The 26,194-nt window shown below is 40.6% G+C and overlaps 1 protein-coding gene across 2 annotated transcripts in view; it reads right to left on the bottom strand.

The window, feature by feature from the left end:
• Window positions 1-5,918: 5,918 nt before the first annotated feature.
• LOC121387675 overlaps window positions 5,919-26,194 on the bottom strand; it is a 45,084-nt gene continuing 24,808 nt past the window's right edge. For both annotated transcript variants that reach the window (XM_041518864.1, XM_041518865.1), the window contains exons 2-4: window positions 19,704-19,914; window positions 19,145-19,233; window positions 5,919-6,393 (exon numbers count right to left, since the gene is read on the bottom strand). In XM_041518864.1, the coding sequence (XP_041374798.1) occupies window positions 6,371-6,393; window positions 19,145-19,233; window positions 19,704-19,903 (312 nt within the window). In that variant the 5' untranslated portion in view covers window positions 19,904-19,914 and the 3' untranslated portion in view covers window positions 5,919-6,370. The remainder of the gene's footprint in view (window positions 6,394-19,144; window positions 19,234-19,703; window positions 19,915-26,194) is intronic.

The raw sequence follows: 26,194 nt of genomic DNA, 5'->3' as shown, positions 1-26,194 counted from the left end.
GATGCGCGGTCGGTCTGGGATCGATTCCCGTCAGTTGGCCTATTGGGATATTTCTCTTTCCACTCAGTGCACCACAACTGGTATATCAAAGGCCGTTGTATGTACTACCCTGCCTGTGGGATGGTGCATATAAAAGATCCCTTGCTGTTAATCGAAAATGTGTTTTGGTCCAAAATAGTGGCCGCTGATCGCATTAAACAGGTGGCTGTTATATACAAATGGCATTACTTTCTTACAATATGATTATATATATATAATTAAATTTTCTGTGCGTCTATACACTTTACGGCAATCTGATTTGTCCAGAGGTGCTTACGTCTATTACACACACACACACACACACACACACACACACACACACACACACACACACACACACACAGACACACACACACACACACAGACACACACACACACACATACACACACACAGACACACACAGACACACACACACACACACACACACACACACACACACAGACACACACACACACATACACACACACACAGAGACACACACACACACAGACACACACACACACACACACACACAGACACACACACATACACACACACACACACACACAGACACACACACACACACACACAGACACACACACATACACACACACAGACAGACACACACACACACACACACACAGACAGACACTGACACACACACACAGACGCACACACACACACACAGACACACACACACACAGAGACACACACACACACACACACACACAGAGAGACACACACACACACACACACACACACACACACACAGACAGACACTGACTCACAATACTTTTGTGCAACAAACCGGATTGTCTAGCAAACCGGATCAGGCAACCATAGCCTATTTAGATAGTTTTAAGTAAACACACGTGAAAGATACAAAATAAATAATAAAAAATGTATTCGATAAATTAATGGAAAATGCTATAGCAGAGTAGACATGTACACGCATTGATTTAAAAAAAAAAAAACACGAAAAAAAACCCCAGCAAACATCTTCGCTAATCATGAAATGAGACTCGGTCGGTGGCCAAAGAAATGTTGCAAACTTCACGTCTGTAACTTACTTGTAAGCGTTGTTCTACAGCTGTTGGCGAAAGGCAAACGGTTCTAACGACAGCATAAATGTTAGACACGTTCCCTTCATTCACTGAGGCTAGTTTCCATATACGTATGTACGCAGCTGCGTACCACCTTAGATTACCAAAAAAAAATTTTTAAATTAAAATATATGATGTAAATATGTGTATTCGTGTATGTGTATGCGTTTTATTCCATCGCCGAAAACGTCTGCGTACCACCTGAAAATCCCAAGCTAAACTAAACACGAATCGGACAGTTCCTTCCAATATAACTAAATGATCCGTAAACATGTACAAAACAGCAGCTAGAGGAAATGGTGTAGCTTATCAATCTCCCTCTCTCTCTCTCTCTCTCTCTCTCTCTCTCTCTCTCTCTCTCTCCCTCTCCCTCTCCTCTCTCTCTCTCTCTCTCTCTCTCTCTCTCTCTCCCTCTCCCTCTCCTCTCTCTCTCTCTCTCTCCTCTCTCCTCTCTCCCTCTCTCTCTCTCTCTCTCCCTCTCTCTCTCTCTCTCTCTCTCTCTCTCTCTCTCTCTCTCCCCTCCGCCTCTATACCTTCCTCTCTCTCTCTCAACCTCTCTCTCTGTTTCCCTCTCTTATTATCTCTGCCTCTCTTTCACCCTCTTTCTCCTTTCCTCCCCCCCCCCTCTCTCTCTCTTTCTCTCTCGTTATCTCTGCCTCTTTCTTTCACTCTCTCTCTAGCCCAGTGGTACAGCGCTCGCTCGATGCGCGGTCGGTCTGGGGTCGATCCCCGTCGGTGGGCCCATTGGGCTATTTATCGGTCCAGCCAGTGCACCACGACTGGTATATCAAAGGCCATGGTATGTACTACCCTGTCTGTGGGATGGTGCATATAAAAGATCTCTTGCTGCTAATTAAAAAGAGTAGCCCATGAAGTGGCGACAGCGGGTTTCCTCTCTCAATATCTGTGTGGTCCTTATCCATATGTCTGACGCCATATAACCGTAAATAAAATGTGTTGAGTGCGTTGTTAAATAAAATATTTCCTTCTTCCTTCCTTCCTTACTTCTAGATACTATACATACGTTAGTACGAGGCTCAATAGTATTAGTGCTCTTCTGATGCGCGGTCGCTCTAGGATCGATCCCGGTCAGTGAGCTATTTCTGCCCGGTGCACCACGACTGGTATATCAAAGGCCGTGCTTTGTGTTATCCTGTCTGTGGAATGCAGCAATATACAAGAGCCCCTTGCTAGAAATGGAAAATGTAACGGGTTTCTTCTTTAAGACGTCAAAGTAACCAAATGTTTGACATCCCAAAACCGATGATTAATAAATCAATGTGCTCTAGTGGTGTCGTTCAACCAAACAAACTTTGTTTATCACTAAATTGTATATATTTTGCTACACTCACGATTTTTCGCGGAATGTCGAAATTCGAAGGGATTGGTGGGTGGGACGTAGCTCAGTGGTACAGCGCTCGCCTAATGCGCGGTCGATCTAGGATCGATCCCAGTCGGTGGGGCCATTGGCCTACTTCTCGTTCCAGCCAGTGCCCCGCAAATGGTGTAACAAAGGTCATGGTATGTACTATCCTGTCTGTGGGATGGTGCATATAAAAGATCCCTTGCTGCTGATCGAAAAGAGTAGCCTATGAAGTGGCGACAGCGGGTTTCCTGTATCAATATACGTGTGGTCCTTAACCATAAGTCAGACGCCATATAACCGTAAATAAAATGTTTTGAGCGTCGTTAAATAAAACATTTCCTTCCTTCGAAGGGATTGTTATGCATCCCCAGTACCCTCCCCTGAATCGGCGCCTGTATTGTATAGTGCTGTGGTGTCATTAAATGGTAATCCATTGAGCATTATCAGCTGCGCCAAAAAAAACACCTAACAAAACAACTAACAACAACAACAATAAACAAACAATACAAAAAAGTTTTAAAAAAAGTAATAATAAAATAAAATAAAAATTAAACAACAAAAACTCAACAAAAGTGTGTCTTAATGTTTATTGGTATTGCTTTACAAATCGTCTATTCCCTGTAAATGTTCTTTGTGTTTATTTCGTTAAATTGCAATACAGTCATATATTGTGTTTTTAAAATAAAAGTTCCAACAATAATAATAAAATAACTGATTAACGGTTAACTTAGTAACATGTACACAAAACATTGTTGTCATGCAACGTGACAAAATCACGCCAAAAATCATACTTGTGAAGAGTTTAACGTGACAAGCCCCAGTTTTTAAATACTACGACGTCTTTTCACTATTAAAGCCTGGGGGGTTTTGTGTGGTTTTTTTAATTTGATCATTTAAATAAGAAGTACATACATTTTATTATTTAAGATATTCATTTTCGTACACCTGAAGTGGTTCTGATTATCCAGGTTTTTGCAATACCCCAAGATGCATTTTTCATAATTCTAAAAAACGCACGTTCGTTTGAGAGTAATGGTTATCGAGACGAGGTCTAGTTGTGTTTTTTAAAGACGGTATTTCTCCATTTAATCATCACAAACTTTATCTTCTCTGTTACAACCGTATCCAAATGTATTGCAGGTTTGTAGATTAACTAAACTTAGTGTCTATGTTTACGAGCTGAGACTAGGGCGTGCGCCTTTAAACTGTCGTTAGATGTGTCGTCAAATCGCCAATTGCGAATAAATGTTGAATTTGGCGAATACATTCCATTACAGATTCGCCAGACAGCTAATTTAAAAACTGCGCATTGTTTCTATATTTGTCATCACTGGAGCCGACTCGGTACATCTGGCGGCGAGACGTAGCCCAGTGGTAAAGCACTTGCCTGATATGCGGTCGGTTTGGGATCAATTCCCCGTCGGTGGGCCCATTGTGCTATTTCTCATTCCACCCAGTGCACCACGACTGGTATATCAAAGGCCGTGGTATGTGCTATCCTGTCTGTGGGATGGTGCATATAAAAAATATATTACTACTAATGGAAACATGTAGCGGGCTTCCTCTCTAAGACTAAATGTCAAAACTACCAAATGTTTGACAACCAATAGTCGATGATTAATTAATCAATGTGCTCTAGTGTTGGTGTTAAACAAAAACAAACTTTAACTGTACTTCTGGTTGCATACGATCACAATTCATTCGTCTAGTCAAAATTAACTTTTATTTTCGTTAAGCTTTCGCCTGATGATGATGATGATGATAACTAGTTTAACGTGCCCATATACCACTAGGGTTTCGAACACGCCCATCCCGAGTCCGACCTCCGATAAGATCGGTGGCCTGACTCGGGATGGAGGGCTGTCGCCTGAACATTTTTGTTACAGCCGTAGCCCGAACCCTCCCTAAACAACAAAGTAGATGCTAATTTGCATAATTTAAAAATGGTCGCCATGGCTTGTGTATTAAAAAATAAAATAGCAAATTATTTTTAACATACCTCAAAAGATTTCGTACCCGATTCAACATTTGCCGTCCCTCTTTATTAGGAAGTCCCTCGCTCTTTATTGCCTTAAAGGATAACTGTGCCATTCGACCGAGGTGAACCGTTTCAATTTATTTAAACGAAATCTCATAGTGTTATACATGTATTTGGCGAAAGATATTTGGCCTTAATTCACCAAATTGCCAATAAGCATAATTGGCCAGCATAAACTCTGCAAAACCTTTAAAGACGCAGACACTAGTTTCAACTCGTGGAAACGAACACTAAGTTTAGTTACTCTACAAACCTGCAACACATATTTGGATAAGGTTATAACAGAGAGAAGCTAAAATCTGTGATGTTTAAACCGGGAAATACCGTCAAAAATAACTAGAGCTCGTCTCATTAACCATTACTTCTTACGTGCGTTTTTAAAAACTAGGGTCTGTCACTTTAAAATGTTCAGGAATAATTATTGTCGTAGACTTTGGTTTTGTGCACATTGGTAAAGTTTTAAAGCCAAGTCTAGGATGTCAATGTATTTTATATTGCATTTATTTTATCTAAGTTTAGGCAAGTCTAGCACATTAAAACAAGCATGCATGAGCCAAGCACGCTTTGCACGTGGGCATACATCTTCCTTTTGTCTTGTGCCACCTTTTCTCGTCTGTCCGTGGCCAGTTTGTTCACCGAGTCAGTTGACTTCGGAAGTTTTCGGAAGGCGACATATTTAAATATGTATATTATAAGTTACTTGAAGAGATTTTGACGATTTCCGTTGCATTAAAGTTGTGGACACATATCGCATGGCAAGAGTTCCCTATCCCCCCCCCCCCCCCCCCCCCCCCATAACAATCTTTAAGAAATATTTGTTGCAATTAGTTTAAGGTTAGGCTTAGGGTTAGTGATAGTTATAAACAATCCCTTTTAAAACAATTTGTTCTATAAAACCAACATAATGTTTATATTTCGTAATCCAGTATCGCTATGTTTTGCCTTTGAAAAATCAGACATTTCGACTATTCTGTGTAAAATTTTCTCCACAAGGGTGCCTTTGTTGGTGCTTTTGGAAGAAATATAGCACAGAAGACACAATGAGACATTGTGGGACTAAACGCTCGGTTCATTCTGTCAAAATACACCCTATGAGATTTGTAAGTATTAAAATGCAGTTTCACTTGTTGATCCACTGCGTGGTCGAGTGGTTGGAGTGCTCGACTATAGTCTGGATGGTCTGGAGTTTGAATGCCAATCTAATTAAAATTAGCTCCACTATTACATGTGGATCTAACATCAGCCAGTTGGAGCTCATGTCCACCAATCAAAACCTTACTTGCAGAATCCTGCCAGTGATTTAAAAATAATTTGAAAACATTCCGAATTATCCTGAGGGTATACGACATGTTTCGTGTGAATTACGAATGCCTTAAAACATGTTTTATTTTATAAAATAAATAATTTTTAATGTAAAACTAAAAACTGATTTAGTTTTTTTTTTATATAAATAAATAAATAATTTTTAATGTAAAATTGAAGACTGATAACCCACCCCGTACGTATTGGTATTGATACATGTTATATGGCTTTTTACATGGATGTAATAGTGCTGATACAACGTGCTCCTAATTAGCCCAGTTGGTAGAGCGCTGGACTCTCATACTGAGAGCCCGTTGTTCGAATCCCGTTAGTGGAGATTGATTTATTTTCTGTTACATAATAGTGTGATTACGTTTGTGAAAGTTGAAGCTTTGTTAAAAGTAATATTGCACATGTAATTTTGTAGCTGAGCGTAATATTAGATTTAGAACATGGTTGGTATTAAATTCATATTAAACTCTCCGAACAGTTCATTGTAAGTAAAAAGGCACAGACATCGGGTGTACGCTTCAAACCGGCCATTAGATTAACAGGTATTCTTGCCCTGAAAGAAAAGAAAAAAAAGTGATACATGTAACAATATCCATTGTACGCACCAGATAGGTCACTAAACGAATAACAAAATCCACTGTACACAACAGATAGGTCACTAAGCGAATAACAACTTCCGTTGTACGCACCAGATGAGTCACTAAGCTAATAACAATAGCGTCTGCTGTAGGGGCCTACACAAAACATGTCTGACGTTGGCCTACGAATTAATTAAATGTGTCATTAATCGAATAAATAACCTATCTCTAAAAGAAAAGAAAACTATTCAATTTGATAGCAACACAAACAATCTGATTAAAATTAGCTCCACTGCACATCGATTTTAATCTGATTGCGACACAAACATCCGGTATACGAACTGAAAGATAAAATAAAACTGAGGTACACATATTTTCATTTCAACTTATTTTTCGTGCTTATATTCAATTAAAGTTCAAGCACACTGTCCTGGGCACACACCTCAGCTATCTGGGCTGTTTGTCCTGGACAGTGGATTAGTTGTTAATTGTTAGTGATTAGTGAGAGAGAAGAGGGTGCAGTGGCCTTACACCTACCCATTGAGTCGTTAAAACCCCGCTCTGGGTGAGAACCGGTACCGGGCTGCGAACCCTGCACCTACCGGCTTTATGTCCCATGGCTTAACCACGACGCCACAAAGAAAATGTCACGTAAAAGAAAAAAACCCACAAACATCCGGTGTACACATCAGCTAAGCCATACGCGGTTGTCTTCCTTACTTGCCGTTGTGCCCGAAAACTCGGACGTTCTTGCGGCTTGATTGTTTTGTCCTCGTGCTCTTTCCACACAGTAAAATAATTTTTGTCGGAGTAAACTTGTAGGAAGTAAGTTAACAATTTTGTATCAGCTTTACGGCAACGTTTACAAGATATATATGTACAAGGCTGGAGGTCACGATCAAAAGAAACCTCGGGAGCTTCCTTATATAAAAAAAATTCACCATTATTTTGTTATAAGCAATATTTGGATTATGTTTATTAGGAAATTTAGATCTGCATTGAATTTGAACATACTAGGGTATTTTTAAAATATTGTGGAATATACTTTCTTCGTATGCTATCATACAATGGTAAAACAAGTAGCTTACAAAATGATGTGCATCCTTTGTCAGGACATATTTGACACGTTATGTCGAAGAGTTTTTGGTCACCCTGGTGTTTTTAATATCACAAAATGCATGTCATATTTTTAAAAACGCACGTGCGTCTGAGCAGTAACACTTATGGAGTCGAAGTTTAGTCTATTTTTAGAGGGTATTTCACCATTTCAAAGTCACAGACTTGTGTTTTACTCAGTTGTAACTTTATCCAAATGTGTTACAGGTTTCTAGATTATATGTATATATATAATGCACACGCAAAGACACACACTCATACATACATACATACATACATATATATATATATATATATATATGACACACACACACACAAACACACACACACACACACGCACACACACGCACATACACACACACACAAAGACACACGCACATACACACACTGGGTCTGGTGTTTTTTTTCATATGTACATACAGAAATAAGAGGTTAGTTATTAAAATGTAAAATTGGGGCGGGATTTTATTCAGTCTGTTGAGCGCTCGCCTGAGGTGCTTGCGTCGCAGGATCGAACCACCTCGGTTGATCCATTCAATTGATTGGATATTTTTTCTCGCTCCAACCTGTACACCATAACTGTCCAAAGGCCGTGGTATGTGCTTTCCTGTCTGTGGGAAAGTGCATATAAAATATCCCTTGGTGTATTAAGAACAATGTAGCGGGTTTCCTCTGATCACTACGTGTCAGAATTACCATAATGTTTGGCATCCAATAGCCGATTATTAATAAATCAATGTACTCTAGAAGTGTCGTTAAACAAAAACAAACTTTAAACAAACTATACCAATGGCAGATTTAAAGCTCTAGTGGTGTCGTTAAACAAAACAAACTGTTATCCATTTGAACGATGTAGATTCCGATGGCAACGACAGGTGCATGACCCTGTTTACCGAACGCCGTCCGATATTCATACAACAGGCCTCTGAAAATTGCGAGAACGATCGTTTCGTTCGCGCGTTTCTCACGCAAATCTAATTTTGCGTAACCATATTTTTGTTCGCACGAAATGTGGGTCACCATTTACTTGGATATAACGTGTTACTACGTAACCGATAAATGGGTCACGCAGATTTTTAATTCTCAGAAGCCTGTACAATTTCAACTGGTTATGTAATCGAAAGTTGATCATTTGGTGCAGACCGATTATAACCGATGATCGATGATGAAAATCTTACCGATTCCCAACACTAAATCAATTAACTCGAAGCATTCTTATGTTGATACGCCGGCATCGGTGGCGTCGTGGTAGGCCATCGGTCTACAGGCTGGTAGGTACTGGGTTCGGATCCCAGTCGAGGCATGGGATTTTTAATCCAGATACCGACTCCAAACCCTGAGTGAGTGCTCCGCAAGGCTCAATGGGTAGGTGTAAACCACTTGCACCGACCAGTGATCCATAACTGGTTCAACAAAGGCCATGGTTTGTGCTATCCTGCCTGTGGGAAGCGCAAATAAAATATCCCTTGCTGTTAATCGGAAAGAGTAGCCCATGAAGTGGCGACAGCGGGTTTCCTCTCAAAATATGTGTGGTCCTTAGCCATATGTCTGACGCCATATAACCGTAAATAAAATGTGTTGAGTGCGTCGTTAAATAAAACATTTCTTTCTTTCTTATGTTGATACATTTCTAACCGATTATGTAATCGAAAGTTGATCGGTTTGACATTGGAGACGAATTTCACTATTTATTCACATGTACTTATTTCACTAACTCCCGTTAACATTTGCTTAAGCCATATTATTATAATAAACCAAGTATGTTGAAATTTAAACAACTAATGACGAATAGCAAAATAGGTGTTCTCAAGATATTATGTAAATTAATAAAAGAAATTGTTGATAAATGCAGTAAACCCTAAAAGAACACTGGCCTATAATTATTTACAATGTCTATCACTACCCAAGTATCCATATATATGTGTGCGCGTCTGATTACCACATTTTGGTAGTAATTACAATAATGTGACATTACATTACTTTATTCTAAATACATTTTATTATTGCCTTTATTATTCTATTGTATTTGTATTATACTACTGTCTTTATTACTGTATTGTATTTGTATTAATACCATTGTTCTACTGTCTCCTGTAAAACCTATCTTGTCACAACAGTTTATATATCATGTTCCTCATAATATTAGTCCATCATGTTAGATGGAAATTTTAGCCAACCGGTACCAAAGAGCTGACCAAGGGTTTTTGGTATCATTGGAAAGGTATACATCCCAGGAGTTCATTTCTGCCTGATAGCAAGCTGAATATAGTAGCTTAAGTGTTGTACACACCCCGTATCAAAATAACGAAAACAATCTGCTAGTTGAATAATTTTTAAATAGAACTCCTCAATTTGTATATATATGTATGTGTGTGTGGGGTGGTGGTGGGGGGTATGTGTGTGTATTAAAACAGAATCATCAAACTATAAGTTTAGTTAAATGCAGTATGTCACACACACACACACACACACACACACACACACACACGCACACACGTGCGCGCCAACGGGCGGTTGGGTGTTCGAGTGGGGTTTTTTTTTGTGTGTGTGTGTGTGTGTGTGTGTGTGTGTGTGTGTGTGACATGCTGCATTCAACTAACCTTATAGATTGAAGATTCTGTTTTAACTTATTAAATGATTATATTTTTTAAATACAGTAATGTATTCAACTCGTCTTTTACCTTCAACCTTGGAGTGATGGTTATCCTACAGTCAGTACAAGGAGTATATTTATAATATCCCGTAAACGGATACCCTAAGAAGTGGCAGTTGTGCTATAGACGAGATGGCTAAAAACAATTTTACCAAAATACCTTCTGACTCTCCCTTGTGCAGTGATATGGCTTTGATTACAGAAAACGGTTTGACATTATATTTTAATTAAATACTAGGACTTAACCTACATTTAGTAAATATTCATGAATATTAATGATGTTTTTGGATGTGTTTATGCAATAAGATCATCCAATACATCGATGTCTTCATCACAAGTGAATGCATGGATGTTTAACGACACTAATCACCAGTTTTGCAGAACATTTCAAGTCATTTGATAGACATGTGCAGTTAGGCAGAACACAAGACCTCGAACATTTACAGGCCATCATGGTAAGAAGAGTCTCGGGAGCGGGCGCCCAGTTGACCCAATTAATTTCCAAGAGCTGTTTCTCCCCAGTTGCAGCGACTCTCCATCCTTTGCCATGTGGTGTTGAAACGTTGGCGTTGGCTTTTAAACTCCTCCTCCAGACAACTTCTTGATAATTAGCTTGCATGGTATGTGTTTGCAAAGCATCATGACATGTTGGACGTTGGTGAAGATCAATCTGCCACTTCTTCCCCAATAATACCAGGTATTGAAATTTGTTGTCGGATGTTGTTGTTGTTGACTTAGGTTCATATACGGTCTCACGACACAGATGTCATCTGCCATTAAAATCCATGTTAAATTGCTCAACTTCAAATGAAGATTGCCAATAGAACGGGTTCTCGTTGGCACTAACAACATACACCATTGCGAACATACATTATATAAGCATTTATTTTCACTCCACAATTGAGAATATTTCCGTCTCAGTTTCTTTGCTATATGACCGCATCTGGCTGTAGTACCTGTCCGAACAGGTAGTTCATTAACCGATTCACTCCGGCTGTCTCTTGCGCTATACACCCATATCCCAAAACGTCTATGCAAAATATTACAAAATAACATGGGCAAAATACAGCTGGAAGGCTTACCATTAAACATACATATTGTTTTAATTCTTTACCAATTCCTAGATGTGAATATGTGAACCACAACATGTGTCATAATTAGGAACTGTAGTGATGAATGAACTCTCATCCGGAAGTGAACTGTATAGTGAGACCTAAACGACACGTAAAAGCTTCCATTTTATAGAACATACCAGCTTTCAAGTTCCATTCTACACCCAGTTGCTGGATTAAAGGATCTGCCATAAGGAGCTTCAGAGCATTGATCTTCCAACGCCCAGCAAATGTACAGACACTGTCACAGCCTGTGAATGTGTGCATGCCTAAGAGTGCTTTTCAAACAGAACTCCCTAGTAACATCGCTATGTTGTCAGTGTCAGTATACCTAACTCTAGCTGTTGTTCTGCATTTCATATAGAGGGTGAATGTTATGTCTGTTTTGAAAGCGAGACAGAGCACTAAGACGTCGATGCCATCTCAAACTAGCACAACTGCCTGGAAGCCTTCTGCTGCTGCATGAGATACATGAAATAGAATTCTGGACCCATATTCACACAAAAAAGTGTAAATATACGTCTACGACTAGCACTTACGTCTGCCGTAGATTTACGTTTACGTGCAAGAAGCACCTTATTCTCAAAGATGGTCGTAAATGTAAACGTAACTTAGTTGGACGTAAATCTACGATTTAACACTCTCACTGGAGTAATTAATAAAAACCCATTAGAAACGATGGCTACCGGGTAAATAACAAATGCGCAAAACTCAATTTCGTTTGTCGTCTGCTAACAATAACATCGCGAACGGCGAACCACGACATTTTGGTATTGGTAAGGATCCGCGTTTTGGTACGAACTTGAGGATATTTCTTAAAAAGGAAAAGATAACTCAGGAGAAATTGGCCGAGTCGAAAACATCGTTCGATCACCAACAAAAATATGTTAAATCCGTGGGCGTTCGCCATCGCAAACTGCTTCAATTATTGGAACTGCTGCCAGTTTCCGTAAATAATAGTAAATAACGGCGATCGTGCTTGATTTATTATATGTACACGAGTTACGTGCAGCGTTAGTTGTAACCGGAGGCACTCTTATATTTACGTCCAACTTTACACGTAACTTACGTTTTCGTTGTTTCGTGAATAGCTCTTAAGTCGTAGATTTACGTTTACGTGTAAAACTAGACTTACGATATTTTGTGAATATGCGTCCAGGTGTCTGCTTCTTCTTGACTTGAGTGCAGTTCAGGAATATCCACACAGCCAGCTTCTGTGATTTGATGGCACTGCTCATCACATGTGACATAGTGTTTTACCATTTAACTTGCTGGCATTTTCTGGTCGGATCCGGCCATTAGTAATGCAGTTAATGAAGATTGTTTTGTTTCGACTGCTCACAAAAAACTTTCGCCGCCACTGGACTACTGTTTGTTTGGATGTGATATTCTTGTATTGTATGTCACCATTTTGACCTCGTATTTGCCTGTCCAAGCCTTTAATAGAAGTATCCCGGTATACACCATTCCACGATGTCAGTGCGTTTACTATTTGCAGCTGATGCTTCATGGAGTGCTATGAACAAGATGGACGAGGACAGTTCACCAAAGATATTGCATTCTCCTTTTATTTTATTCATACGTGACATTTCATCAACTATGCAGGCTGAGTGTCTTGGAATTGTTTCTGCCAGTGATGCATTCTTCTGCAAGATCTTTGCCAGAACAGATTTTGCTGGTCTTGCATAACATCCCATCAGCAGTAGCTAAAGACCAGGGAACAGGGCCAAGAGGATGTTCGAGAACTTCTCTCATCTCTCATTTCAATATCTCGTATCTGTGCCATTAGGATCAAGGTACTAAACAAGTTTGTTGTTGATTTGAGCATCATTGTCTGACCATTTGTCTTGATCTTTGCTGCTTTATTGATATGGGTGAATGTTTTTAACATAGCTTTTGGGAGAGGGTCATGGAATGTTATTGTTGGAGAATCACTGTCAAGACGCTGTACCTTGAATGTTTCATATAGCTCTTCTCCTAGTATTTGAGCCCTAGATATGTCATCAGCAATGTCCTTTGGAGGTAGAGTAGCATTAGAGATGTTTTGTAAATCAGCTGATTCTTGAAAAAAAAGACTCACAAAATCATCCATGACACCCACTATTGATGCAACTGAGTGCTCATCTTTCTTTATATAACGATTGCTCATTTCTGCCTTATGAAGATCACTCTTGCTCAAGCCCAGCATATCACGGAACATTCTAATATATCCACTCTAGTATTCAGCAGTCAGGTAGTACCGACTTACTGGCACTATTTCAGACTAAAACAGAAGGTTCAGGATGATGTTTTGGTGTCCTTAGTGACAGTTTCTCCACATGTCTGATAAACTGGTATTTTCCCACATGGATTTGACGGTCCTATCTGGACAGAGAATGCACCATCGATAAAACGTTTGTGAATATCGGGATCATTTCTTGGTAGCTGAGACATCATTGTATAATATGCATTCAAATAACGTACATAGATCAATCTGTCGTAGGATAGCACCATGGGATGAGTGAACGTACTGACGCCATATGTAGGTTCCAATCACTTTCTCGCGATGCTCGTATCAGTCCCAGTACAATGTCTCCTAGCATGTCCATTTAGCTAACCCAGAAGGCGGAGAGTGCCCCATAGAACATGCATATACTTTGAGAAGTAATAGAGAAGATGATTCAGCTGTTGATTAACAGGGGTATTTCTGAAGACATCTGGTGTGAGTTCATCATGGAGGTCTCTAATGACTTTTAGACCTGCTCTAAGTGTGGCAATGTGATTTTAATGATTTTCTAGCATGCATGGCATGAAACCTTTCCATGCCAAATGCAAGAGTGCTTCAAATACATATTTGAAGGGTCCACGGGAATAACAAACGATATCACTCTTTTTGTATTTTAAAATAATAGATTTTTATAGTTTATAACTCTAGTAATGAAATTGTGAAATATTTATACCTAAACAAGGAGTTTTTTCACCAACAACAGTTAATGGCCTAACATAATTATATATTTTATTGCATTGGGTTACTGTGACCGTGACATCGTAGGTTCTTCTGGTGGACTCTTCATCTGTGTATCCTTACACCTCAGTTATATTGTCGAGCATCCATAACAGCAGCTACTGAATCCCGGGGAAGCACACCAGACCTTACTTTTCAACATATTAGTTTATTTTTAGGTGGGTACTTTGTAAGCAAACTTGTCTCACCTATACTGAAGGCCAAAAGAAACTTTACCATTTTCAATTTGGAATTTAAGAAAAAATGAATTGTTTTTAAAAAGTAACTCAAGCCAAAACACATAGCCCAAACACAACAATAATGTATGCAGAAAATTATACCCGCCCACTGCACGTTTTGGGTGGAACATACAGAAAAACTCGTGCACTATGAACAACAACAATTGCACGTGCAATAAGGGTATAAAAACGGTTTAGACGGCATGTCAGACATCCACACAGATAAAAAAAACCCACCATAGGAATGCCACGACTTACACCAGAACAACGCGAGAGAGCCCTGGGTATGATACAGATGGGAGCCACTCATGCCCACATCGCCAGAACCTTCGGTTGTTCCCGTGTTACTGTTACAAACTTGATGCAACGCTACAGGCAAACAAGGCAGATATCAGACAGGCCAAGAACAGGCAGACCCAGGGTGACTTCGCCCCGTGATGACCGGTACTTGCGTACCTTGCATCTACGAAATCGCTTCCTGACAGTGACGTCATCAGCAATGAATGCCTTAGGTCACAGGGTTAGTAGACAGACAGTGGCCAGGCGACTCAGGACTCATGGAATAAGGGCTTACAGACCATATAGAGGACACTTACTTGCGTACCTTGCATCTACGAAATCGCTTCCTGACAGTGACGTCATCAGCAATGAATGCCTTAGGTCACAGGGTTAGTAGACAGACAGTGGCCAGGCGACTCAGGACTCATGGAATAAGGGCTTACAGACCATATAGAGGACACTTACTTGCGTACCTTGCATCTACGAAATCGCTTCCTGACAGTGACGTCATCAGCAATGAATGCCTTAGGTCACAGGGTTAGTAGACAGACAGTGGCCAGGCGACTCAGGACTCATGGAATAAGGGCTTACAGACCATATAGAGGACACTTACTTGCGTACCTTGCATCTACGAAATCGCTTCCTGACAATGACGTCATCAGCAATGAATGCCTTAGGTCACAGGGTTAGTAGACAGACAGTGGCCAGGCGACTCAGGACTCATGGAATAAGGGCTTACAGACCATATAGAGGACACTTACTGACACCACAACATCGTCGTTTGAGATTGACATGGGCTAGGACTGTACGACGTTGGCAGCGACGTGATTGGCTGCGGGTTCTTTTCACTGATGAAAGCCGGTTCTGTTTGTTCAGAGTTGATGGAAGAAAGCGTGTGTACCTCCGTAGGGGAGAACGAGTGGCGGCTTCTTGCGTTCAGGAGGTCGTGCCATATGGTGGAGGGAGTGTCATGGTGTGGGGAGGTATCTGTGCACAGGAAAGGACACCACTTGTCATCGTTCACGGAAATTTGACAGCTCAACGTTACAGGGATGACATTCTTCGTCCAGCTGCAATACCATTTCTCCAACGGCAGCCACGTGGTGTCATTTTTCAGCAAGACAACGCCAGACCTCATACAGCGAGAATCGTACAGAACTTCCTTAGAGCCAACAACGTAAACGTATTGCCGTGGCCTGCACGCTCCCCAGACATGTCCCCCATAGAACACCTCTGGGATGTTTTGGATCGCCGTGTTCGACAACGACCACACCCTCCAGTCAACCAACAGGAACTGATCCAGGCCCTTCAAGAAGAATGGCAACGCGTCCCACGTGACCTCACCAGACGACTGATTTTTTTCTATGCGTCGGAGAATTATTGCTTGTATTGGGGCAAGGGGTGGTCACACACGCTATTAATGTGACTTGTTATTGGACTTGAGTGATTGTCTGTATGCTTTGCATGTCGTCCATGAAGTTTAAAGCTCGATTTGTGTACACCACTTCGCTTTGGGAAAATGTGACGTCATTATCAGATGCTGAATGACACTCATTTTTAGTTATGTTAATGTTGACATATTGATCTAGTCAATATGTTTTACCTCATGCGACTATCTTTTGTTGTTTTTACACCAGAGTGATTTAAAACTATGGTAAAGTTTCTTTTGGCCTTCAGTATATAATGTCTTTGCAGATCATATCTAAAATCCCCACCCCACCCCACCTCCGTTACCCAAGGTCATACTGTATGTATGTCCCCGTAATATATTAATGTACGCAATTCTTACCTTAATTATAATACGCAGTTCATTTTATATTACCGAATAAGCAGGGACGGATTTTGGGTGGGAAAGAGGTGTATTTAGTGCGAATTGGTGTTTGTCGCTGTTCTGGAGGGAGGTGGGGGGGGGTGGGGGGGTGGGGGGGGTGTCACAGTGGCATACAACACTTAAGCTACTATTTCCAGCTTGCTATCAGGTAGAAATGAACTCCAGGGATGTATACCTTTCTAACGATACCAAAAAACCTTGGTCAGCTCTCTGGTATCGGTTGACCCCCTGGCCTGATGGACTATATGCCGTTGTGTAACGGTCTTAGCGTAATAAAGTTCTGTTCTGTTCTATTCTGATTACAACCGATGATCGATGACGTAATTTAATCCGATTTCCAACACTCCTATACTAGTAGTTGATAATTGAAACAGAAAGGTTATTAGCCGTGTTTGCATGAACCACCTGCCACTAGGAGTAGTTCTTCGTTATAACAATGGCTTAGTGCGCACTGACGAATCGAGAGAGTTATTCCGTAATGAGGCCTCCAGAAAGCAGCCAGCAATTACGTTTACCAGTATTGTGTAAAGCGGAAATTAAAAGATCAACACCCTAACGTAATGTATAGACGTTAGGAGGCGTCGGACGTGGGAAGACTGTGGTATATGCCCCCTCAAAGTCTTAATTATTTAATTTTGTACTGTCCTTCTAAAATGCTCCAAATTATATAAATATTCGGCCGAGCAGTCAATTCTTTTTTATTTTTGGCTTGTAACCTTTTTCTTTTTTTTCTTTAATTTATTAACTTTTTTACTAATTGCTATTTTCAAAATTCTGCCCATTTTCACCCCCCCCCCCCCCCCCCCCCCCCCCCTATCCCGAGTCAGGCCACCGATCTTATCGGAGGTCGGACTCGGGATGGGCGTGTTCGAAACCCTAGTGGTATATGGGCACGTTAAACTAGTTATCATCATCATCATCAAAGTCTTAAAGATAATGTATGTATGTATGTATGTATGTATGTATGTATGCCCACAAATGACTGTCAGGTCTTGTTGGAGTTGACCCTACCTTTAACGTGCTTTTAAAGATAATACAATATTCCTCCAGATAAAAGGCAACAGGCCTCGATGGACTTAAAGCTGGTACTGGGTTCGCGACCCGGTACCGGCTCCCACTCAGAGCGAGTTTAAAAGTTAAGGTTTGCTTTGTTTAACGACACCTCTAGAACTGTTCCGGACCAGACCACTGGCTATCCAGAGACCTGGGGCCTAATTCACTAAACTCTCGCAACTTTGCGATCTCGCAGTGCAGTGCTAAAAGACTTGAAAATAGGATGAAGAGACCTTTGTGAATTAAGTAACAGGCATGCACGAAACCGTAGTGGTATAAGGGCATGTTAAAGATTCTGATTCGCTCTCTCTCTCTCTCTCTCTCTCTCTCTCTCTCTCTCTCTCTCTCTCTCTCTCTCTCGCTCTCTCTCTCTCTCTCTCTCTCTCGAACACACTGGATGTCAAACAGTTGGTAATTTTAGCATATAGTCTTAAGAGAGGAAACCCGCTATAAGGGATCTTTTATATGTACTATACTACATAAAGTGTAGCACATACCACGTCATTTAATATAATAATCATGCTGCACTTGCTGGAACGAGAAATGGTCCAGTGAGCCCACCGACGGGGATCGATCCCAGACCGACCGCGCATCAAGCGGGCGCTTTACCACTGGGCTACGCCTCGCCACCAGAGCGTGTACAGCGAGTTTAACGACCCAGTGGGTAGGTGTACAGTAACTGCTGACGTTTCTCTCAATAACAGCTAACTAACCACTAACCAACTGTCTCCCACAGACAGCCCAGATAGCTGAAGTTTGTGCCCAGGATGGCGTGCTTGAACATTAATAGGATATAATCACGAAAACGAGTATAAATGAAACGAATGAAACCGCTTGGTGTAAGTTCAGTCAACCGCTTGTCGCTAACGTCCGCTAGACTGGTTTATGCGCTTCACGTTAAACCAAATGGCCACGACGGCAACCAATCAAATACATGTAGTTCGCGAACGTTGACGAAACGTTCGCCGGCTGAACACAGGCTTGGTGTGTGTGTAATAGTTACGTAACGTTTTCAAGCTGTGTCACTTTTTAATTCCTATACTAGTCAGAGCGGCATGTAGCCCAGTGGTAAAGCACACGCTTGGTGCGCGCTCGGTCTGGGATCGATCCCCGTCGGTAGGCACATTGGGCTATTTATCGTTACAGCCAGTTCTCCACTTGGTGTCTGCGGGATGGTGCATATAAAAGATCCCTTGCTGCTAATCGAAAAGAGTAGCCCATGAAGTGGCCACAGCGGGTTTCCTCTTTCCGACTTTTCTCTTCCTTTTTTTTTTTTGGCATTGCTTAAAAATATTAATTTTGTATATAATTTTGTATATAATTTTGTATATAGCTTTATCATGTACTGTTACTGATCAAGTGTTAACTTTCATGGTGATTTACCCACTTTTCACAGCTACTAAAAAATGTTGAGTTTGGTAGGGGACATGTGTTACTTTAATAGTACTCAGACTGCTTACCTTTTAACTGTCTCAGTTTCGTACTAGAATGTCTGGTATCGGCTGCGTTGTCATGATAGAAATGTGTCCACCGATCCTCAGCTTGTGGCCTGAAATACATCAAATCGTAGTGCAATCTGATTAAAATTAGCTCTACTGGTCTTCCAGTAGATCTAACAGCATTGCGTGGACTCCCATGTCCAGGTGACATTTCATCTATAAGTAACAATTTAAATATCGACCAATTACACTTCGCCTTTTATAGCATTATTCGGGAGCATACAAATTCTAAAAATATCGAGCGAGACTATGCAATAGGCGAACTTGTTGGTCTATTTCAACATTAAAAAACAGGGGGAAAAGTGCAGTAATAAACTCTGGATTGTATACTAGTATAAACAGATTTTATGGCTATACCATCACGTGTTTTTTTCCCCCGTCTTGAAACGAATTTTATATAAAATTTTATATTGAAATTAGTTTCCGGATATTTCGTAATTCACCCGAATCATTTCGTATACCCTCGGCATAATCCCGAATGCTGTATTATAAAAGCCCCGATTCGTAGTATATAGATTACCTTAAGTATTTTATCAAATCGGCTGTTTCCGCAGGACTCGCAGCTCCAGATCTTTTTCCGAACAAGTAACCCATTCTGTACGAAGCTGCTCTGCGCATGTTTTTCGTCAACCTATCACTGATGAGCTGCAGGTCACGTGGCCTGGCGTATGTCACGTGCAGTACAAGAAGACAAACAAAAAACGTTGCAGTTGGCGCCATCTAGGGAGATTCTGAAACATGACATAAAAAGCATAAGACAATAACTATAACAATGACGACAACGACGACGACAATGATGATTATGACGAGGATGAAGACGTTTGTTTTAACAACACCACTAGAGCACATTGATTTATTATTTATTATTGGCTATTGGATGTCAAACATTTGGTAAATTTTACATATAGTCTTTGAGAGGAAACTCGCTACATTTTCATGTAAACACCTCGGAAAATGAAGCCATTACGTCAAATGGGACATAATTACGTGAAGCAGATCATGGGAAGAACATTAGAAACTGATTTATGAATTATGTCTTGTTTTAACTAAATACGTTGTACTGTTTGTAATTATAAGAATTGTCTGTCATTTTGTTGTGAATTTATACGTGATTTTATACAATTTGTGATAAATTCGCAAAAAAATGACAAACAATTCTTATACACATCCATCCGTCCATCCATCCATGATCATCCATCCACAACATCGATCCACCCATCGATCCATATATACATACATACATACATACATTCATATATCTGTCTTTCACTCTATCTCTCGTTCTTCGTCTTCACACTCTAACTTTCTCAGTCTCTCTTTCGTTCTTGTTTTTCGTGCGTGTGTGCGAGTGCCTGTGCGTATGCGTGTACGTGTTTCTGTGTGTGTGTGTACTGTTATATGTGTGTGTGTGTCTGTATGTGTGTGTGTGTGCGCGCGTGTGTGATTTCTCTCTCTTTAACAATCTTGAGGGTGGTAGAGGGAGGTGAACGGCAACTGCAACATTCCTTAGTTATCTCTATACGTAATTTCCTCCTCTAATACCATGCACAGAGTAGGCCTAATCGGCAAGGCCTTCATTGTCAATATTAATTACGGAATCGCGAATGTGTGCTAGCTCGCAGGAAAAAGGAACAATGCAAATTTTGATTATTCCACAAGATTCAATTATGTCATGGGCTCAGATTGTTTTGCGCGCTGTTGTAGAATCTAATAACGACAATAGCGACGACACAACGAGAATTGTCAGTGGACTGAAGTGTCATATCGTTCTTTTGGCCAGACGTCCAGATATTTGCCAGTATTGGTGTCGCTCTTTGGTAGTGTGAAGAACCGAAAGTTTGACGACCCTTGGTGAACCCCTTTGTTCGTTTGTTTGTGGGCGGGGCATATCCCAGTGGTAAAGCGGCCAGCTGTTTTGTGGGCGGGGCGTAGCCCAGTGGTAAAGCGGCCAGCTGTTTTGTGGGCGGGGCGTAGCCCAGTGGTAAAGCGGCCAGCTGATATGCGGTCGGTCTAGATCCTGGATCTATGACCATCTGAGGGCCCATTGTGATATTTCTCGTTCTAGCTAGAGCAACAGTATGGTATATCAAACGCTGTGGTATACATCATGTGCGATTCTGTGTGTGGGATGGTGCATACAAACCGGCCTCGGTGGCGTCGTGGCAGGCCATCGGTCTACAGGCTGGTAGGTACTGGGTTCGGATCCCAGTCGAGGCATGGAATTTTTAATCCAGATACCGACTCCAAACCCCAAGTGAGTGCTCCGCAAGGCTCAATGGGTAGGTGTAAACCACTTGCACCGACCAATAATCCATAACTGGTTCAACAAAGGCCATGGTTTGTGCTATCCTGCCTGTGGGAAGCGCAAATAAAAGATCCCTTGCTGCCTGTCGTAAAAGAGTAGCCTATGTGGCGACAGCGGGTTTCCTCTAAAAAAATATGTGTGGTCCTTAACCATATGTCTGACGCCATATAACCGTAAAATAAAATGTGTTGAGTGCGTCGTTAAATAAAACACTTTTTTTTTTTTTTGGTGCATACAAAATACCCCTTGCTACTAACGAAAACATTTAGCGAGCTTCGTCTCCAAGATTATATGTCAAAATTGTCCAAATGTTTGACATCCAATAGCGGATGGTTAATAAACCAATGTGCTCTAGTGGTGTCGTTAAAGACAAGAAAACTTTAACTTTGTTTTCGTCCCAACCAGTGCACCAAGACTACCGTTGTATTCCGTGGAATGTACTGCCCTGTCTACGTGAAAGTTCATATGATTTTGTTTTTAAAAAAAAATTCTGGGGGAGAATAACTAGGACCCCCTAGAAATTAAACTCGCCATGGCCTTTCCGCTTCATACATAATTTCCTACACCCGCGTTCACAAGCGTACGAGACGGGGCGAAAACCTAAATTTCGGGCAAAATCGGGTAAACAGAGACCTTGTTACCATGTATTTCCATCATTCTACCCTCAAAATTAGTTGTAATCCATGTAAAACTGCGTAGTGATTCGTTTCAAATTATATATATATATATGTATATGTATATGTATATGTATATGTATATGTATATGTATATATATATGTATATGTATGTATATGTATATATATGTATATGTATGTATATATATATATATATATATATATATATATATATATATATATATATATGTGTGTGTGTGTGTGTGTGTGTGTGTGTGTGTGTTGAAGTAATGCTAATATCAATAAATGTTGTTTTCCAGATTCGGGCATTTTCGTTTAATTCGGGTGTCATTTCGAAATTTGGTCTGTAGACTAAGACAATAAAAAAAACCCTGCTGCTGTCACATTGACCAGGGGTCGGATTTCAATTCTAGAAGTGTTCTTTTGATCTAGCTTGTGACGATTCAGATTCTACATCGTTGTTCTAATATTATCTTGTGTTATCCCCTCCCCCTGCCCACCCCCAGTTATTCTATGCTATATTCGGCTCCGAGTTGGAATCGATGTATTAAACGCCTATTACGTTTGTGAGAAAGATTAATAGGTCTCCAGACGAAACATGCATAAACATGCTCACACTTCCCTAGCGAGTTCTCGCATATATGATATCCTCTTGATGTTGCGCTGGCGTCATGCATATGCATGGAAACAGTCGAGTGATCATACAGTGGGAAATTGCCGGATGTGGCGCTTCAGTTCTACCGCGCAGGTCATCGCTCAACGCCGTAATCACTCAGAAATTGCTAATATTACCGAATATTCGCTCCACATTTTATATTTAAGAAAAAATGTTTGATTTTAAAATATTGAGAGAGGGGTCGGGGAAGGATAGAGAGAGGGGTAGAGAGGGAGAGGAAATTTGGTGAATTACCACTAGCGAGGAGGGGGGAGGGGGGGGGGAGACCACAAACCATATTTTTGTAAGAGTAGAGTAGGACAAAGAAATATATTTTCGTCCGTCGCAAACAGTGAGGGAGGGTGGTAGGATCCAGTACTGAAAATCAGAAATGATATTTGAAATGTGCATTTTTCCATAGAAAACGTTAGTTTGTTTTGTTTAACGTCACCACTACAGGGGCGTAGGCAAATAGGTCCGCTTTCAGAACTAAAACATACAGGTTTATACATATGGAGTTTCTAGTGGTGCAAAAACAAAATAGAAAAAGATCCACTTCGTTCATATTCGATCCCCCCCCCCCCCCCCCCCCCCCGGTCCAGATCACGCTACGCTCCTGCACTAGAGCACATTGATTTATTAATCATCGGCTATTGGGTGTCAAACATTTGGTAATTTTGACATATAGTCACGTGCACATTTAGAGCAAGCTGTTGTAGCGCACGCCTGTCCTGGGCACAGGTGCCGGCTTCGGTCGTCTCCTTCGTCCAAGAGTGTTTCCATTAGTAGCAAGGCATCCTTTATATGTACCATCCCACAGACAGGATAGCACATACCACGGCCTTTGATAAACCAGTCGTGGTGCACTGACTGGGACGAGAAATGGCCCAAATGGGCTCACTAACGCCCATCGACCCCAAACCGACCGCGCATCAAGCGAGCGCTTTACCACTAGGCCACGTCCCGCCTCCTCCTTCCCCGGAGAAAGTTAAATAACACCGAGTAAACCCAAATAGGTGAACAGTTCATTCGCGGTCACAGATCTAAGTAACCGCTACACACGCAGTAAATATCGCAGCATGACACGTGATTAATTACGTCATTTCTTGTTCGTTAAGAATCATGTTTTCTTCGACAGATAGTACACTGACCACCGTTACGTATAATCTCAGGCTTTATCAGATGTCGTAGGGCGTCACCGATGGCATTTAGCACTCGCTTGATGCGCGGGCGGTCTGGGATCGATCCCCGTCGGTGGACTTAGTAGGCTATTTCTAGTTCCAGCCAGTGTACCGCGGCTGGTCTACCAAAGGCCGTGGTATGTGCTATGCTGTCTGTGGGATGGTACACATAAAAATCCCTTGCTACTAATGGGGAAAAAATGTAGCGGGCTTCCTCTTTAAGACTATATGTCAAAATTACCAAATGTTTGACATCCAATAGCCGACGATTAATAACAAAACAAACTGTTATGATTATGAAATCAACGTGCTCTAGCGGACAGTAGTGGTGTCTTTAACTTTATAAGATGTTTCTCGTTCACGCCAGTGCACCACGACTGGTATATCAAAGGCCGTGGTATGTACTATCCTGTCTGTGGGATGGTGCATATAAAAGATCCCTTGCTGCTAATCGAAAAGAGTAGCCCATGAAGTGGCGACAGCGGGTTTCCTCTCTCAATATCTGTGTGGTCCTTAACCATATGTCTGACGCCATTTAACCGTATATATATATATATATAAGATGTCGTTTGCCAAATCGCCGAATGCGAATTGATGTTCAATTTGGCAAAAATGTTTTATTAAAAAAAGCTAATTCGAAACTTGCACAACGTTTCTGGAACTATCGTCATGTTGGGACTTGGGCTAACTGAAACCATCCATTAGTCGACAGCCATCTTGACAAATCAGGATGATGTTACGCACTGATATTCCTTGAGAGCTATCGGTATAAACGATATATTAAATAAATTAGGACTGGGAAATTATTGCTTAAACCAGATAGTCTCAAATAAGAACTCATTTATTAAGTTAGTTACTGAACGTTTAAAAGATCAATTCAGACAAACCTGGAACGAAAATATGAACACTTATCCCAAATCTATTACTTATAGAATATTTAAATCGGCACATGCTTGTGAAAATTACCTTCTTTACTTACATGAAAAAATACGCATTATTTAGAGTCGATTCAGAACCAGTTACCACTATCTTCCAACTGAAACTGGCAGATGGCAAAATATTGAACGAAAAAATAGAATTTGCCCTCTTTGCAAAATCACAACTGGTGATGAATTTCATTATCTATTTCAATGTCCACACTTTACTAACGAAAGATCAACCTACCTAAATAAATATTACTTCAACAGACCAAAAACTTTTAAATTACACAAGCTCTTTAACAAAAACCAATTATCTATTATAAAGAAACTATGTACATTTCGTAATGTCATTAATAGTGTATTAAAAGACACACCTTTGTCATAGATTTATTCAACTAATATATTTTAGTTTTTGTTTATATATAGTTAGTTAGATAGATAGATAGATAGATAGATATAATTATATACATGTATATTTTAATCAGCAGCCGCCATCGTATTGTATATATATATATATGTTTGTAAACACCTCAATGTAACACCGTTTGGTGTTCAGAGTGAATACAGTTCTGTTCTGTGTACAATATAACCTTTGACTTGTCAAGATACTTTAAAGTTTGTTTTGTTTAACGACACCACTAGAACACATTGATTAATTAATGATCAGTTATTGGATGTCAAATATTTGGTAATACTGATACGTAGTCTTATACTTCATTAGTATATTGAGAGGAAACCCGCCACATTTCCCCATCAGTAGCAATGGATCTTGTATATGCATCACCCCCACAGACAGTGGTACACTGGCTGGAACGAGAAATAGCCCAACGGGTCCACCGACGGAGATCGACCCTAGACCTACCGCGCGTTAGGCGAGCGCTATTCCACTGCGCTACGTATCTCTCAGATTTTAGACTTGAAATCTCAACCAAAAAAATTATTAACTCTATAGCTTGAATACAGAAAACGGCAAAGAAGGAGAAGAAAGAAAGAAGAAAGAGAAAGAAAGAAAGAGAAAGAAAGAAAGAAAGAGAGGGAGAGAAAGAAAGAAAGAAAGAAAGAGAGACAGAAAGAGAGACAGAGAGAGAAAGAAAGAAAGAAAGACAGAAAGAGAGAAAGAAAGAAAAAAATGAAGAAGATAGTGGGAGCTGCCAGATCCGGGGGAAATAAGATGGAATTCAAGGGAGAAAAAGAAAAGGTGGCAGTGGAGCTGAAAACAAGAACAAAGAAAGAAACAATGATTGACAAATGAAGTGAATGGGGTGGGGGGGGTGCAGGGGGTGGTGGGGGGATCTGTATGTCCACTTCTCTATAC

This window comes from Gigantopelta aegis, chromosome 13 (genome assembly GCF_016097555.1).
Source record: "Gigantopelta aegis isolate Gae_Host chromosome 13, Gae_host_genome, whole genome shotgun sequence".
In the NCBI taxonomy this organism is placed as follows: Eukaryota; Metazoa; Mollusca; class Gastropoda; order Neomphalida; family Peltospiridae; genus Gigantopelta; species Gigantopelta aegis.
This window is presented reverse-complemented; position numbering and strand designations above follow the sequence as displayed.